The 17,755-nt window shown below is 47.9% G+C and overlaps 1 protein-coding gene across 1 annotated transcript in view; it reads left to right on the forward strand.

The window, feature by feature from the left end:
- The window catches only part of PAX2 (paired box 2), an 81,617-nt gene that overhangs the window by 39,115 nt on the left and 24,747 nt on the right, over positions 1–17,755 (forward strand). Inside the window, exon 5 of the mRNA XM_009888827.1 lies at positions 16,332–16,507. Within this exon, the coding sequence (XP_009887129.1) occupies positions 16,332–16,507 (176 nt within the window). The remainder of the gene's footprint in view (positions 1–16,331; positions 16,508–17,755) is intronic.

The raw sequence follows: 17,755 nt of genomic DNA on the forward strand, positions 1-17,755 counted from the left end.
TAGGGAAATACGTTCATTTTCCTATGCTGCCTGCATACAGTTGCGAAGAGTACGAGTGAGTCATTCCACTTGACTGTATCAGGGCACCTGATGTATGTTCATCTCTGGGCGTATTAGGTGTATTTCTGTTCTCCCAAAACTGTTGTGTTGTTGAAGACAACAGAGTGCGTCTGGACCCCTGCAGGTGACACAACAGCACTGCTGTCTGTGGTGTGGCCGCATTGTTTCATGCTGTGATTTCTTGTCACCACAGCTGATGTGTTTGTGTTATTCTGTATGATTGCTTTATTGCAGGTCAGCAATAGTCTTAATGACACTGGAGACACATGCAGTTACATTGCCTCAGGTGCTAACCCACGTCCCAACCATCACACGCAGTTGTGGGGTGTGCACTCGGCAGTTTATGGCCGTGCACATGGACTGAGCAGCTTCTGGAGTGTTTCACACTCTCACAGTGTCTTCCTCCTACTTTCCCTGGGACTGTGATGTTTCATGCAGTGTGGCTGTGTCTCCAGTGGCCATCAGCTTGCAGCGATGGTGTATCACTGCAAACAGCAGTGGTCACGGGGGGACATCCAGGCTCCTTGTGTCTACATGCACAATTGTAGGTAACACTCCCTTCCATTCTAGATGAGAATGTAAATTGAAGAGGGAGTTTATTCTCAGCAGCCACCCACTTCTCCCTCCTGAGGGTCTTTGGCTGGTGAGACTCCTAGGAGGACATAAGAAAGGCACCTGCTACTCATCCTGCACCACTCCAAATAAACTGCAGGAGGATGGGTCAGAAAAGGGAGAGTATGTGTGGAAAAAGAGAGGAGGGGGGAATGGATAAAAGAGATGACAATGCATAAGCAGCACAGCACTGTCAGAAATGTGGGCTGTTGCACCACGAATCTGGAGGTCAGTCTGTAAGCAAGAGGGACAGTATGTGTGTGTGTGTGTGTGTGTGTCTGCACACAGCCTGAGGGTTTGGGGGGTACGCATTGCTCAGGAGGACTTCAGGTAAGGGAGAGTTAACAGGTTACATCACAGAAAGCAGTTTGGACAGAATGCTCTGCTTCTAAAGCTTACAGTGCTGCTGAGTTTGGCAGGGTTTGGTACTATCTGAAGACAAGCTGGTCTGGCTTCAGCTGTATTTGTGTGCGTCTCTGCTGGTGTATTTGTGTCTCTAGGAATGCACGTCTGTTTGTTTTTTGTATTTCTGTGTTAGGATCACTGGTTTCCACTTATCTGTGCTTATGTACCGGGGTGAGTGGCAGGCTGGACCCGTATTTTTGTGCATGCCTATGGAGACCTGGAAAATGTGTATGTTAAGCTGTGTATAATATTGCCTAGTAGGAGTATGCATACTGTGAATCATATGGATGTCTGGGCACGTATGGCTCAGCATTAGTGCTATGTATTTCTATGAATGCCAGGTATTTGTATTCACATTTTAAGCATACATGTGAATGTTGTATATTTGTATGTATATTCTGTGCGTATGTGTTGTTACACACTTGGAGTATCACTGTATCTTTGTGGTTGCTGGGTATGGATATGTAGCCTGTTAGTGCTGTGCACTTCTGTATATAGTTTGTACAGATGTGTATTTGCATTGGGGTTATATATTTGTGTGTATGTTGTATATATATATCGGTTGTTCTTGCCTGTGTGAAGGTTGTTTATTTATGTAAATAGTTTGTATTTGTTTACATGATTTAATTTTGTATATGTGAATTTAAGGAAATTCCTTTGAGTTCCAGGTTTTCGTTTAGTTAGTGTATGTACATTTTTGTAAGTTATTTGTTTATATAGAAATTACATTTAATTGACACGCACCTGCATTAGTACTTCCTTGTGTCCCAGTTTGCATTCTTGTGTCTTTAAATGTTATTGGCTACGTTTTGTGAGTCTTACTTATGCGTAGAGCTTTTCTTTAAGTTTATTTGTGTGAGTGCCGTGAACGTGTGCTTGTCTGACCATTTATTTACGGGTATTTAGTTTGTGGTTAGATCTTCTCCTTCCACTTTTTGCCTCATTCCTGGGAGGGGTCGTTGCAGCTAATGTGTCAGCAGGAGGGAGACAGCTACAACTCCTCCCAGCGTCTCTGCCTGCTCCGTGCGTCCAGCTGCGCGGAGGCTGCTCCCTAGCTTTGCTGGTGCCTGTCCCTCTATGGATCTTCTTGCTCACTCCAGATGAGTTGTACACTGGTTCTGCTCGCATTCAGGGAGGTGACTGCTACATTTTTTCATGGATGTAAACAGTATGGGAGACAGAGGGAGTGTATTGCCTGGATCCATGAGGATCTCAGGTTAATGCACAGGGGATGACAGAATAAATGGCAAAAGGGATCAGGAATAGCTGGCAAGGTGGAGACAAATGGTATTTTGGAGGGTTGTTGGTGATGCGGCAATGGGACATGAGACTGGTGGATCAGGGTGCCATGACAGTGGGAGACAGGGATGACACTGTTTTGGGGTCAAGTGACATGGCCATGAGACATAAGGGCAATATTGCTATGCGATCCAGGTGACATGGCACTGAGGCACAACAGGGATCAAAGTGACATGTCAATGACCCAGGCCAATCTGTCGGTACAGGGAGGGCTGGGAAACCTCCATCAAGAATCAGTTGAATAAGGCAAAGGAGAACTGGAAGAGCAGGGTGAAGAAGATCTGAGGTAACTCAACAGACCTGTATGGTGGCTGCAGGAGCCAGGTCACCAGCAGTGTGGGACATGCAGTGTCTCCATGAGGAGATCAGTTGCATCCTGGTGTGAAGGGCTGGGGCAGTCTGTTAGCAGTGGCTGTTTGCATCACAGTGATGGAGAGCAGGGATAACACAGTGATGACATCAGGTGATGGACATATCCTGTGACATAGCCATGGACCATAGGGACCGTGTGGGCAGGGGCACTATTCCCAGTTGCTGGAAAAACAAAAGAACCTAACGGGCAGTAAAACAAAAACAAAGGAGACTTGGAAGCACCTGACAGCCCTAATTCATCACAGCCCAAGATTTTTTTTCCCCCCTCATGTTCCCATTATATTTGTTTGTAAAAGTGGAAATCAATTTTGAAGGTAATTTTCTGGAAAGAATGGAAGGGAGGTGGGAGGGCCGGATAAGGCAGAGATGGCAAGACGAAAAAAAAATTTAGGCCAGGCACAGCCCAGGGGCAGCTCTTGGCAAGGTGAAAGAAAATTGCATATTCAATCTCCATCCATGAATCTCCCTTGCTGCTGCCCGCCTCCTGCTCGAAAACAATGAAGGCTTTCTCCCCTACGCTGCACAACGCCTGAGTATCAGCGCTCACTTTAACTTCAGGGTCATTAATTCACCTGATTATTGCAGGAGAGGAGAGGGTTGCAGAGGCATCCCTTCTAAAGAGCCCTCCCTTAGCTCATCCTTTGATTAGTTTGGGGTGGGGGGAGTTGAGATAATGTGTTGTCTTGGACTCAGTTTAAAATGGGAGGGGTTGAAGAGGGGGTGGAAGGAAGTAGAGGTGGAAAGGGAAAGATGTGGCCTGGCTTGTTGTGGAAGGGAGGGTCGGAAAGCAGTCATTCTTGCATCCCTCTGCTGTGGTGTTACTGCAAATTAAAAGTAGCATGTTCCACTCCGTAGCTATCTTTCAGGGAGGGGAGGGGCATGGGTATATGTCGGCATGGGGATGGGGGGGGATCTTATCATTGCTTCTTCAGCAGCCCAGCATAGTGTCACCCTGTGAGGTGACATTTGAATTTACAATTCCGCTGAGAAAAGCCATTAATTCACAAATTAACATTTCTCCCTCTCTCTCTCTCTCTCTCTGGCTCTCTCTCTCTCTTCCTCGAGCTCTCTCTCTCTCTCTATCTCACATGGATGTGCAAGCAATTGAAAAGACAAAGGAAATAGCCTTAAGGAAGAGACTTTACTGCTACTCTGTCTGTGCAGAGATTGCTACTACTGCTTCTAGATAGATAAACCAATTACCTGAGCTGCTCTGTTCATGGCAGCCTGCTATTACCCCCTTTTGTAGAGCTGACTCCATTGCTGGATTACACTGTGTGTATCTCATTAATGTAAACCAGCACGATACTGGGCACTGTCCCTGACCCTCTTGCCAGAGCCCATTGCTCTGCAGTGCAAGAGGGAACTGGGAGAGGAGTCAAGAGCAGAGGTGATGGTAGGCACAATGTACTTCCTAATGCACAGGGACCAGGCCACACAGAGAACCTGCTTAGAATACCTGCGCTGAGCTTAGAGGAGATGGGACTTCCCTTCTACAGAGGAGATTGCGTGACGTTAACCCTCATCTCTTCCATGTCTTGGCGCGCACTGAGTGCTGCACAAGAGGCCTCTTATGTGGGCACCAGGTATGGGCAGTGCCTTGCAGCTCCATTCTCAGCATTACCCTGAGTTTCCTCCAGGTGTAAAAATGTGTGGTAGGCAGATGCAGAGATATGAGTACGAAAGCTACATATAGATAGCTATAGGCAGATGTAACTGACTGCACCCAGGAGGTAACTGGCTCACAGAGGTACACAACAAACCTCAGAATAAGACGCAAAAATAAGCACTTTAGCTTATGGACTGAGAGGGCCAGATGTCTCTGTAGTGCAACTCCACTGAAAGCCAGTCAGTGATGCCTATGGAGATGTTCTTGTCAAAGACAAACACTGGATGCTACTTCCACACAGTCCCCAGTCCTCTTCTGATTCCCTGCTGTTGCTCTCTCCTGCCACGCTCTTTCTCACATGCTTACTTCTGCTGTCGCTGCTGCTATGGATGCTTGGACAGCACGTGTGTACAGTATACACACACATGCAGGCACTCAGTCGCACACTGATGCCACGCCAGGCACACGTCTGTGACACTAGCAGCCTGCCTGTGCATAGTCAAACCCCTGCAGGCATGGCTTCTTGCCACTTGCCCTGGTGAGGTCCCTTTCAGTGGCTCCAAGCCTGCTGGCTGGGGGAAGCTTTCTGAGCGCCTTGTTGTGCTCTCTGCAGACAGCCTTGTAGGAACACGCCTGGCTACCCCTGCGCCCTTTAGCCTGGTCACACAGCTCTGTGTGTTTGGAAAGAAAATGTCCTGGCACTGTGGTTTACATAAAGACTCGCATGTTAGTCTTTGCTCACTTAGTATTCTATCTGTATGGAATTGGAGAGAAATCTTCACCATCAGGTTCTTCACCCCATAAGGGCTTGACAGGCCCCGTTCAAGGCATTCTCCTAACTTTCATGAAAGGCAGAAGCTTACAGGGGGCAGTTCTCCATGTAAAAGAAAAACGGATCAGAACTGCTGTTTCTGGAAGCCTGGTCTCCACGTGCTCAGCGCATGGAGTATGTGCCTTTCTTCCACATTGCCTTGGCTCCTTAAATCTTCCTAAAAGCTTATGCTCTTAACAAGAGCATCTGCCTCGCTGACATTCCCTGTGCCCCACACTGAGCGCAGCACATGGCCAGGGAGCAGCATCCCGCAGCCAGCGCTGGAAGACGGATCACGATCAGCGGAGGAATCGGCAGGCAGTGCCAGTAATTCAAACCATCCTGACCGTTCAGTGAACCCGAACCTGCTGACCTTGACAGCACTAGACAGCAGCGGCCTCAGGAATCCCAACCTTTAGAGAGGCGTCGGCAGAGGACGGCTCCTGCTCCCTCCTTTTCTTTCTCTCTCTCTCTTTCCGATCACATCCCAGCAGCCAAGGGAGCCCAACAGTCAATCCCCCGTGCACCAATTAGCTCCTAATTTGGCTATCTCTGCAATCCCAAGTCTACGTCAATGTAATGTTAAGCATCGCTTGCCGTTCATAGATGGAAATCATTCCTATAGAGGGGTGTCTTCTTGTGCTAAAGGGAAACACTAAGCACCTTGTTCTCACTCAGGGCCAGAGAGAAACCCCTCCTTCTCCCAAGATGGGGGCTGCTGCTGTTTGGAAGGAAAGCAGGAGCTCTTTGCTTCCCTAAGTGATAGCATCAGATCCTCCAGCCTTGTTTCACTGGATCCCAGGGGGAAGCAACAAGATCTCACCAAGTGATTAGTTTGTGAGAATCCTGGCTGGATAGATGAGGGGAAGGAGGTGACTAGAGAGGAGGGAAGAGAGAGAGATAAAACAATGCACTTAATTTTGCCACAAGAACTTGCATTAAAGAAAAGTGTTGTTTGTGAACATTGTAAGACCCTTTCAGGGAATATTGGATTTCCTCCAGCTGCCTCTGGGGCTGCCAAACAAGACCCGAAATGAACAGCATTTTGTGTTGGCCTGCAGAGGCTAGGCTAAGCTCTAAGACCTTGCATATGGGGACAACTCTGTTAACAGTAGATGGCCTGAAAGAAGCAGTTACAGATACCTGTCTACCGAGACACAGCAGACATGTCTGTCTGTCTTCTATCTGTCTCCATTGATAATTCTTTGAAGGTGATTTTTCTATGCATCGATCAGATAAAATAAAGGGCACTTTGAATAGATGTCAAATGCAATCCATGACCATTTTAAGGCCCTTTAAAATGTCAGAGTTTTGTTAAGGGACCTAAAAATAATGCCTAGGTCCCCATTTCTCCTTTGCTTTTCCTGCATCCATCCAAGCATCCTACTGATTACATCCCATCAGGCTCGAGGTACAAAGTCTTCTTCCCACACAGGTCAACAGCTACAGGAAAACACACAGGAGCACGGTGCCAGAACAGGAGCTAGGTCATAGGTATCGCTGTTTCCATTTGGATGTGGAGTAGGTCAAGGTTTCTTTCACTGGCTCTGCCTTTTTTGGGAGCTTAGAGGTGTTATTCTGCCCTTAAGCTAGGGGATCTGCATCGGAACAGGTTTGTAGGCATCTGTGTATGAAACATCCATCAAGTCTTGAGTGCCTTCTAGTCCCCTCTTAGATGCTTTAGAAAAGGCTGCTACAAAGGATGGGTACAATTCCATGCTTGGTTTCCCAAAGAAGCTGTTGCTTTCTTGCTTTGGCTTTTGGCATCTACTGTAGGAAGAGGTAGGCCTTGAACAGAAGAATTGACCTTGCAAGCAGATGAGAATTACCCTAGGGGTTAGGACAACTTTACTAAATCCTAGAGAATTAAAAAAATACCCCACTAGCTAATCCTCAAAGATACTTATGGCTCTTGTGTGCACAGCCCTCTCTTGTTTGTGAAACCGATTGCTACCCATGACTGGGCCCCCTCTTGTTTCAGGACTACCTTTTACAGTTTGGAACATATCTCCAACATACATCTTATAGAGGTCATATCAGTATAGGATCCTTCATATATCAGTAAGGGCCTTTACATGAGTTCATGCAGAAAGAGTCCAAATTACTCTACTAATGCTTTACAGTTACAGCAGAACATTCAAAACCAGAGTTTGCGTGGTGACAGTCCAAGCAGATTGCAGCATATCGCAAGCCTGTAGCTCTTTCATTGCATGCCGTTTCACAATTACCCATCCTGTACAATACATTGTTTATTAACCTTCCCATTCTAAACATCTCATTTACTACTGAAATGTGGCTGACTCTCGGGTGGACCATGGCAGATGTTGAACAATACAGAGCATCAACAGTGAAATTTTGCTGTGCCATGTCCAAATGAAACCACAGGAGAATTAAGATATGCTGTGGGTAATCACTCAGGCTGGATTTTGTTCAGGACAGCCAGGTTAATGTCTGCACTCTTGCAAAAAATGCCATGGGAATTTTAATGACTCTGAGTGATTGGAGCCTTTGTTTTATGGCACGTCAAAAATGGCAGCTCTAAAAACACTCTGCCTGAGCACTGGTTTAGTGCTGACTCAGAAGGGCTTCCAATAACATGATTCACTAGCGTCTGGCTCAGGGGCAGGCACAGCTTTCTTTGACTTGAGAGGATAAGGTAAAAGTGTGGATGAGGGGAAAATAAGGTGGAATGAAAGGAAGGGAGAGTCTAGAGCAAGGGAAATGGAAGGAAAGGATGTATTAAAAGGCATGTGAGTGGGGGACCAAGCCAATGGAAGGCAGCGGGCTAAAGAGGAATTCATATTTTCTACGCTGTGCATTAGAGGTGTCCATGGCCTGATCCATATCTGCTGGTGGCCTCTCAGGTGCCAGTGTGCTCCACTGGAGTGTCAGGCATCTCCCGGAAACTGGGAGATGGGGCTGGATGGGGACAGCCCAGTTCTGTGCTCCCTCCCTTGTCTCTAGCGGTCCTGATAGCAGTGTTGATTTGCATGTCAGGCAAAGCACTGCTTGAGGAAAAAAAACAACCCTCTGAGTGTGGCGGTGTCAGCGCTCGCTGTTGTTCGACAGTGTAAAATTAAATTAATAAAGCCCCCAACACAGGAAAACATAACAGGAAATTAATGGCCTTTACTGTCGCTCTGATGCAGTCATTTGCAACCCTGCTTTCCGCACCAAAGACTTCATAAATGCAAGCAGTTTCTCTAAACAAGCATAGTTAGGGCTGCATGCGATGTAATTTTTTGCGTTGCTTCTGTCCTTTGGAGCTAACAAAAGCCACCCTTTTTTATGTGCTCACCAAGGGGGATCCTGCCAAGAAGTAGCTCCCCAACAAATGGGCTTAGGAAGGTGAGAGGAGGGAGCTAAGTCATGCCAAGGATGCTAAGAACATCTTCTGTCCTGGAACAGGGAACAACATAGCTCCCAGCATCCCATTTTCCTGCGGCGGCAGCTCTCCCTGAGGGCACTGCACTGAAGGCAATGTGGTGGACACCACAACAGCATAAATCAGGATAGCCCTTCTGATAACTTTCAGGATGTGTAAATCAGCATAACCACTGAATGCAAGAGACTTACAGATTTACACTAACTAGAGGATCTGGCCCACTGTGTGACAGTGCTGCTTGCTACTCCTCCAACATAAACAAAGCAAGCGTAGCAGGTCCCGGAGGCAGCTCCATTTCTATCTGGCTAACAGTCAAGCCTAATAGTGCTGGTAACAGATACCGGACCTACACTCTGTCCCTCACTACAATGGTATAAATCCCCAGTGCCTCTTCTGAGGCATCGTTGTGGATTTGCAACAACCTGACTGAGAGCAGAATATGTCCACTCATCTCCAACATACCCAAAGGTCACAAAGCTGCAGTGACTGTTGGCACAGAAGCCACCGGCTTTGACTACCCAGGCTAACACACCTCATCTGCACACCCACACACGTGTAGTACATGTTGTACACACATCTGAGGCAGCTGCTTGCAGCCTAACACCTGTAAAGGCGTTTACTGGTGCATTCAGTAAGGCTGGATGTGCTGATTATTACTATCTAACACACAAACCTAAGTCTGTACAGACTTAGGGTCCCAGAAGCTCTGGGCTGAATTTGCAATCATACACTTAGATCCTGTAGTAAATACATATGATTTTCATACGCATACACACACTCACTTCCTTAAGTGCACATTTGCATGCTCCCATGATAATCCAAGACAGATCCGAGTACACAGTTCATTACACATTTGCACACACAATTCATTTCATTTACATTCTCATTGAGCATTGCCATTTTGCTCATGTAAGCCCCGCATTAAAGCTGCACTGCCCATCCCTGCTCCATCTGAGTTACTCTGTCACACGCAACCCCTGTGTTGAAAGCACCGCAGCCCCCCAGCTGTCAGGCACCGGCACACATCTCACTCTTCCTCGGTCAGGCACGCTCACTTCCCTGCATGAGCAGCCTTCCTTGCTCACCGATTCCTCATTTGAGCTATGCTCTCATTTCAAAACAGAAAATCCCTTTGTTTCTGAGCCTTTCTGCTCTGAGCCCCAGCGTGTAAGTAACAAATACACACCGTTTACGTGTCACTGACACAAATTGCAGAGACAGTGACACATGGACCAGCACAGCACCATCAATTAGCATACTCAAGATTCAGGCTTGTGGATTCCCTTGAGGCAAACGGACACAGGAATCTGAACAACTGCAGAGTTCACAAAGGCTGATACACTTCCTTGAGGTGATACTCCTCCAGCACTCATCTCCCATTATCTCTATTTCTGCAGGATACTGTACATAACCTGAACTTGTACTGTATCTTCTTTCACTATCCCAGTGTAGATCCCTGATAACGTTCCTCCTCTATGCACTGCTGGACCTTGCCAGCCCCTTCCATGGTCTGTCACCTCTATCCTGCACTCACTTGGGATTCTTTCCACTTGGATTTGAGGTTCATCTTTCTCCCCACCAGTTCTGTTATCACAATCAAAGCCCTGACAATTCTTGAAGCACTGCTACGTGCTGAAATACAGGACTGACCCATCTAGAGATGATGCCTTCTCTCACATTGCCCAAAAGGCTGAAAAATTTTTTTTGGAAGGAAACTTAAACCAAATTTTACAGCCTTCCTTTTCCAAACTCTACTGAGTAAGGCAAGAAAGTTACACAGGTGAAAACATTGCCAAATTAGGGCTGCCAGTCCTTGCCCTTGTCCCTACTGCAGGGAGTACAGTATTAGTTTAATAATCGTTGTGGATGCAAACAGAGTCTCTAGAAACATCATGACAGCCGGACTGGATCGGCTCATGCAGACCAGGACACCACTACCAGACACTTCTGTCCATGTGGAAAAGTGTGATCCGCTGCCTCAGCCCAGGTCTTTGTCCCTGACCTCTCCCTTGGTCAGGGGTCAGCCCGGACACGGATGCAGGAGGTACGCTGTTCCCCATGGGAGCTCGATCCCAGGGTTCGAAGCCGGGGTCTGGTGGCGCTGGGCTCCTTCCCGGACCCACGCCGAATGCAGCGCGAGGGTCTGCGCAGGGCTGGCTGCTGTGAATGACAAGCGCTGGCTATCGATCGCGTTCTGAACTCGGCCCAGCCGATAGAAGGTAATTAATGACTCCATTTGCCTCAGTACCGAGGAGAACAATTGAGTTTGAAACTGCAACAACTGGCAGTGCAGGGAAAGGCCCCCCGGGACGTCCAGGAAAGCTGCCTGACAGGCCCAGGCTGCGCGGGGACACGGGAACACATCAGAGGGGGAAAAAAGAGAAGGGAAATAGGATAAAGAAACAAGGAAGGGATGTGAAGTGAGAATAGGAAATATATGGGAAAGAGCAGCCTTAACACAAAGGGTGCCTTGGGAAAGGGCAGCACACCTAGTTGCGAGCGCCCGGAGAGTGGGACAGGGCTCTCCTCCTGGGCTAAGCAGCCCAGCGGGGACAGTGACAAAGGCAGGCTGCGGGAGAGGACAGGGTCGCCTCGCTGGCGCAGAGGGGTGGCATTTCAGCAGCCGGCTCAGCACCGCTGCGTTAGACAGATGCATTTGCCTGGGAGGCTTTGACAATCAGATGGGTTCTGCTGTGTCACCTGGCTGGCAGTTCTTATGCCAGTCACATTCGCTTTTATGATGACTGTGGTTTTTATTGGTAGTGCTGTGAGGCCCCAGCTGAGATCAGGGCCCCACAAGGCAGCGGGCAGACAGGTTGTGGGGGCGGTAGTAGCCCCTGCCCCAAAAGAGAACAGTATCTCCATGTCGGTGTGCCAGCTGCACAGCTTCTCATGACCCTCCTATGTGTTTCTGTGCCACAAAGGTCTTCCTATGTCAGCAGTACTTCTGAATTATTTGTTGAGATGGCCCTGTCCCACCTTGAGCAGGGGTGCTCTCTGTCACCTGTAGCCAGGGATGTAACTGTATTAAGCTGCTTTGTGCTACTTGCACATGATGGTGTCTTTGTGGCTTCCAGACCTGGGAACATCTCTTTGTTTTGGAGCTACTTAATGGACATATTCTGTGTCTGATGTAGTTAAGGTTGTTTCTGTGTCCTCTGGCACAGCACTTCCTTGTTATCTGTCAGGATACTTCTGTGACACCCGTGGAGCATTTCTGTGTCTTGTGTCGAAGGTTTGCGCTGAACATTGGCCGTGTACGCTCCCTCAGCAGCCCCTCGGGAGGAGAGATGTTTCCTGTCACATGTGCAAGGCCAGTCCTGATCATGCTGACAGCAACTGTGTGCTCTTGTGAGGGACACAGTGACCGAGGCCATGGTTCACCTCTCAAGCTGTTTGTTAAGATCCCTCTGATTTAAGAGAGAGGTGTCCCTGTGTCACAGTACCACAGAGTTTCCCTTGCCAGTAAAAAGGGAACTGGGAAAGGTGATGATGCCTCCTAATGGTACAGCTCGCGCAGTTACCCAGGTGGCATCCCCAGACTCATCCTGCAGCTGAAGCCTTGCTTCACAACACCCCTTCCAAGAGCTGCTTTCTTGGCCAATCCCCATCCCTTAAGCTTTTATTCCTAGTGCTGTTCTTCATCAGTTGAAGTGACCGTTGCCCACGACAGTGCCATTCCTCATGGGATCTGCTAGTCTTTCCCAACCCAAATATTCCCCATGAGCTCTCCCTTCACTGTCACCCACAGCGCTTTGATGGACCCCATCTCTTCTCCAAAGTCCTCTCTGCTCCTTACCGCCACCTTTGCTCATACCCATGCAGTTGTCAGCTCCCATACTTGTGTATTACGGTATTTGAGGCTTCTCCTCGTAGTCCAGCTCACAGAGTCACATGCTTAGACGAGAATTGCAACTTCAATCTAAAACCAGATATAAGTGTCTGTCCCTTGCAGTTTCAGGGGAAAAATTAAAATGTATCTTCTATAGGTTTTGACACCAGGAAACAAACACAGGGACTTTCCAATTCTTTGGTTTTGAAGAAAATATAACGATCCATGACTGTGAATGTCTCAGCGTTAGCAACACAAGACATAGAAATCTGTCTTTCAGGATCATCTCTGTGAAGCTTTCTCCACTTCATAAGTAAAATCCATATGCACAGCTCATATTATTGCTCTGTGAACTTTGGGATTTGTGTGCCTTACCATTATTAAGTCCAATACTACTGCAAGGTCCACCTCGAGGTAGCCTACAGGCCTCTGCCAAAAGTTTCTTTTCTTTCATAGATTTTAAAGCCTGGGCCCTGGCAGAGTGCCCCCAACCTGCAGAACTCCCACCTAAACTAAAGCATTGCCTTTCTCCTTACAACTTTTCTACCCCTGCCTATCTGTTTGCTTGCATTGATCACTCTGATGTCTTATCTAGCCCCGTTTCTTACCTTTCCCCTCCCTTCATGCTTTTCTTTCATTTCCCACGGACTATACAGGTCCTTTCTCATCAGCTGGTCCTGAGTTCCCAAATACACATACGCACTTACGTGCACGCGCACGCGCGCACACACACACACTCTGACACAAATAAATAAATAAATAAAAAGGTCAGTGAGCAGAGCAGCAATAACCCCTAAAACAGTACTATCAGAGGGACATGATTGATCAATTGAATTCCATAGCGGCTGAAAAATGTGGGATTAAGTAGTGTATTATACGCACAATGAGTTGAGGCATGATGTTCATTTCAAGTTCATTTCGCCAGCCCTCTGCCACCAGATCAGGCAATCAATAGGGGCAGCAGATATCATATATCACCTCTCTCCGTGCTAGGGAGAGAGCACCATAATCTCTCGCAAATTTAGAGTGACAGATTTGTCAAGATCTGAAGGGCCCCTGAATAAATGAAGGAAAAGAGACTCTTACAGCGACTTGGGAAAGCTGTGGTTTCAGCTTCTTCACACAAAGGCATGGCCTGTGCACACACGGGAGACACGCGTGCACAGGGCTCTGCAGGCAGACATGAATTGTAAATACATGTGCATGTGTGCACTAATCTGTGTAACAACCCAGGGCAACTCACTAAGGGTAAAATCCGGTTTAATGACAATCAATGGAAGTTGTGCCATATACGTGAACACCCGTCCACTCACACCAAACACCATGCACAGTGTAGGGCTGCCACCCCTGAAAATCAAATATAGCCTAAACCAGCTGCCACAGACAAACGGCTGCTCAGGCATGTATGGTGATGCAGAACCTAAAGAATACCAGATTAATGACCTACTGCAAAAATACCCATGTGTGTTAGCATCGTGGTGTGCACAGTCATGCACGCTGACTGACACATGTGGAAAAACCCTCAAAGGCAAACAGCTTCACAGGCTGCAGACAGGTTGAGACAGAAGTGCTGATACAGAAACACACATATTTTTTTTCCGAGCATGGACCCAGGAGTTCTGTGCCAGCTTTCTGCAGGGAGGACCAGAGAGAAGTGTCTACTGGAATTGGGAGGATGAACCTCACGCTACCCTAGTCTTCCTGAAAGCTACCCCCTGCGGTACCAGCCCAGTCCATCTAAAACACGAAGACTGCACTGACAGACACAGTGTGCAGTCCACCAAGCCTGGTCTTTGCTTTGTTTTCTCTTAGTCAAATCTGCCACAAACTCCAGCTTTCGGGAACTTGAGAATTTTCCCTTGTGAGAAAAAGCACAAGGAGAGGAGAAAATGCCAGGGATCAGTGCCAGTAAAGAGCCTTGTACTGGCTAGGGGTGGAAAAGAAAGAGAGAAGGGGCTGCTCGAGGGAAGGCTGCTGGCTGGGACAAATCAATATGTAATATTTTCTATGGTCTTGTGAGTGGTACTGTACTACGTTACTGTATATAATGTACTATTGATTATATCATATCATATAATCACCTATAAACGGATATATCTCATAGCCAGAAGGCAGCAGGCTCAGTTATAACTCTGAGCCACCAGTTGGGCATTAACTGTGCCAGGAAAATACCCATCTTGGCACCATCCACGAGCTAAAAGATGAAGCGGCAGAGTGGCATGGTTCTGGCTGTTGCGCAGTGAATGCCACTCCTGGCTCCTGGGAGCATCCTCTGCCCATGAGCACACTTGAAATCGCATGGAGGAGGGCGAAGGTCTATACAGATCCCCCAACCACTTTCTTGACAGGCAGCAAGTTTCTGACATTCACAGCCAGGAAGCCACTGATAAAGGCTGAAGTATGAGGAATAATAGTGAAAAAGCAGGAAGGTAATTGCAGCGTAAGAGGGAGAACCTGATTTTAGGTTAGACAGGGTGGTAAGACAGTGTGTCTGATGAAGCACGGTAGGTAGAGATTCAGGAGGGTATGGAGGTATATCAGCATGGATGAGACAGGGGATTATAACCAGTGTCACCAAAGTTAGGCTGAGAGGTGACAGCAGAAAGATACTCAGCACAGTTGGAGAAGATTATAATGAGCAGACTTGCCTCAGATGAGATGAGGGATTATGACAAAGGAAGATTCACTTCAGCTGGGACAGGAGGTTATAACAGACAGACTCACCTTGGATGTGACAGATGCTAATAGCAGGAGACTCACTCACTTCAGATAAAAAGGGGTTATAACCGAGATAAATGCATCTCATTTGAGTTGGGGGATAACAGGAAGGAAAAAAACCCAACACAACAGGTGGGTGATAAAATGGTTTATCACAGGGAAAGATTCACTTTGGATGGGGCAGGGCGTTTATAATGGACTCACCTCGGAGGGGATGAGTGGGCTATAAGAGGCATTGGATGGCACAACAGAGCTAGAGATACCTGGAACGTGGCAGTGAGATTGGACGGTGTCAGAGGGCTGTTGCATCTACAGAGATACACTTCTGGCGATGTGTCTACCAGAAAAAGGCTTCTTTCCTAGTAAGAACAAAGGAATACCAGGAAGGCTGATTCCCACTGAGTAGGACTAGGTTTTGTAATACAATGATTCATTTTGGATAGGAAGGGGGACTGACACAGACAAAGATTCATCTCGCTTTGGAGGGAGTTTTATAACAGAGATATAGGTTGTGATAAATCACAAGCTAAATGTAGGAGAATGGGATGGAGATCATAACAGAAACCAACAGACAATCCACAGGGAGAGACTTGTCTCTGGTGAAACATGGAGTCAGAAACAGGATCATTCCTGTTATCTCAGGGGGATGAAAGACTCGTCTGGGGTACGACAAGACCAGATCAGATGAGAAGGAAATTATAACAGAGATATAACTTCTATTGGGACCAGGGAGCTACAACAGACACTGACTCCCTTCCAAGCTGTAAGAGAGCCCGTTCTCCATTCCAGGCTTCCTCAGTCCTCCCCAGTACAGGTCCATCCCCAGCACTCTGGTTTCCCTGTGAGTTGCCTCTCCAGTAGCCTTCTAGCGATGCTAATCGCTGTGCTTTGCTCCCATTTTATGCTCAGCAATGGAGATTTGGCAATTTTTAACACTGAAAATCAGCAGAACCGAAACTCATCTCTGAGCCGAGCACCATTCTCCACAGCCTCACTCACCCGGGGCAGGGGAATCCCATGAAACCCGCAGGAGCAGCCTGGCTGCTCCAGCAGTCAGGAGGGGGCTTCCCTCGGGTCCCCACAGTGTCCCCCTCCTGCAGAAGTGGCACAGCTCCCTGGGTGGAGGCAGAGGGTCCCGCTCTTTCCCATTCTGTCCTTGTCCCGCATCCCTTGCTGATCCGAGCCAGGGTGGTGCTAACTCCCTGTTTTCTCTGTCTGTGCCCTGCAGATGTATCCGAGGGCTCAGTTCCCAATGGAGATTCCCAGAGCAGCGTGGACAGTTTGCGGAAGCACCTTCGTGGCGACACTTTCACCCAGCAGCAGCTGGAAGCTTTAGATCGAGTTTTTGAGCGTCCTTCTTACCCTGACGTCTTTCAAACATCAGAGCACATCAAATCTGAGCAGGTGAGGGCCCGGCCTGGTAATGGGGACCCACAGGCGCCCATAGGATGATGGCAGGGAGATTCCCTCACCAAAATCACTCTTCCCCTCTTCACCCCTTGTTCTCACACTGACCTGGTTGTTGCACATACATCACATTTATGTTCTACAGCACTTTCTAGTTGTAAACATATCACTGTGCTGATGCATGTGTATACACGAGCTCTACTTCCTCTCGTGAACTCGCTGCACGCGCGCACGCTGTGCCCTCCCTAAAGCCCCATGCCCGCCTTTCCCTCTGCACACACGCCTGCAGGTATGTGGGAATGTTCTTGCCATGAACGTGCAAACGCTGCCATGCGTGTTCACCAGCACACAGCACTGCACAGAAACTCCTGCACTTTTCGATCACACCAGTGACCAGCAAGCTGCAGGGTCGGGCTTTAACAGAGCACTTCCTTTCATAGTCCAATGCTGAGACTTGACTCCCATCTCCAACCTAGTTTTCCGCACTTCTGCGGCTCTGCCCCCCTTTCCCTTACTCCCCCGCTCCCCCGGCCTTTTATCCCAAAAGCTGTTTGTCTTAATAAAATGAAAATCAAAAGTCTTTTTAAACCGCCCCAAGCCATAAACCAACAAAGGAAGAGAAGGAGAGGCTGGCTGTGGACTCCCTTCATCCCAGAGTCCCTGGGTTTATTACAATGAATAACCTTTATTTACTTTCATTAGACTATTAAGCACCAGCACAGTCATTTTTCCCCCTGAAACTCTGAGCAGGGCCCATAAAGCAAATCCGAAGCCTAATTGAGTTCATTTTAATTTCTCTCCGATCACAGCGAATTACTCTGGTGATAAATCAGGGGGCAGGCTCACCCCCAGTAGAAGGCCTAATTTGCAGCTAATTACAAAACTGATTTCTACAGGAAGATCAATACGAGAAGGAATTGGAAATGACTAGGCAGTCCTAGCCGAGCAGGGGCAGGGACGGGGAGGGGGCAGCGAGCAGGGAGCCCGCTGGAGGAGGGGGAGATGTGGGGAGGGGGCTGGGGAAGCGCATGGAAAAAAACAGAGCAGAAAGAGCAGAAAATCAGTTTTAATTTAACCTAATATTAATCAGAGCAACTTTTCCTGCTGTTTTGTAGCCTTCCCGGTTTCTCCAGCTCCCGCGTCTGGTCCGGAGGCTGCCACAATAAAAAGGCAATTACCAGAGCCTTTCGGACAGGACACCCTTTCAGATTCAATGGCTCTCCCCCTCCCACCCTTCTGTTAGCC

The sequence above is a fragment of the Charadrius vociferus genome, unplaced genomic scaffold, assembly GCF_000708025.1.
Source record: "Charadrius vociferus isolate BGI_N301 unplaced genomic scaffold, ASM70802v2 scaffold436, whole genome shotgun sequence".
Taxonomy (NCBI): Eukaryota; Metazoa; Chordata; class Aves; order Charadriiformes; family Charadriidae; genus Charadrius; species Charadrius vociferus.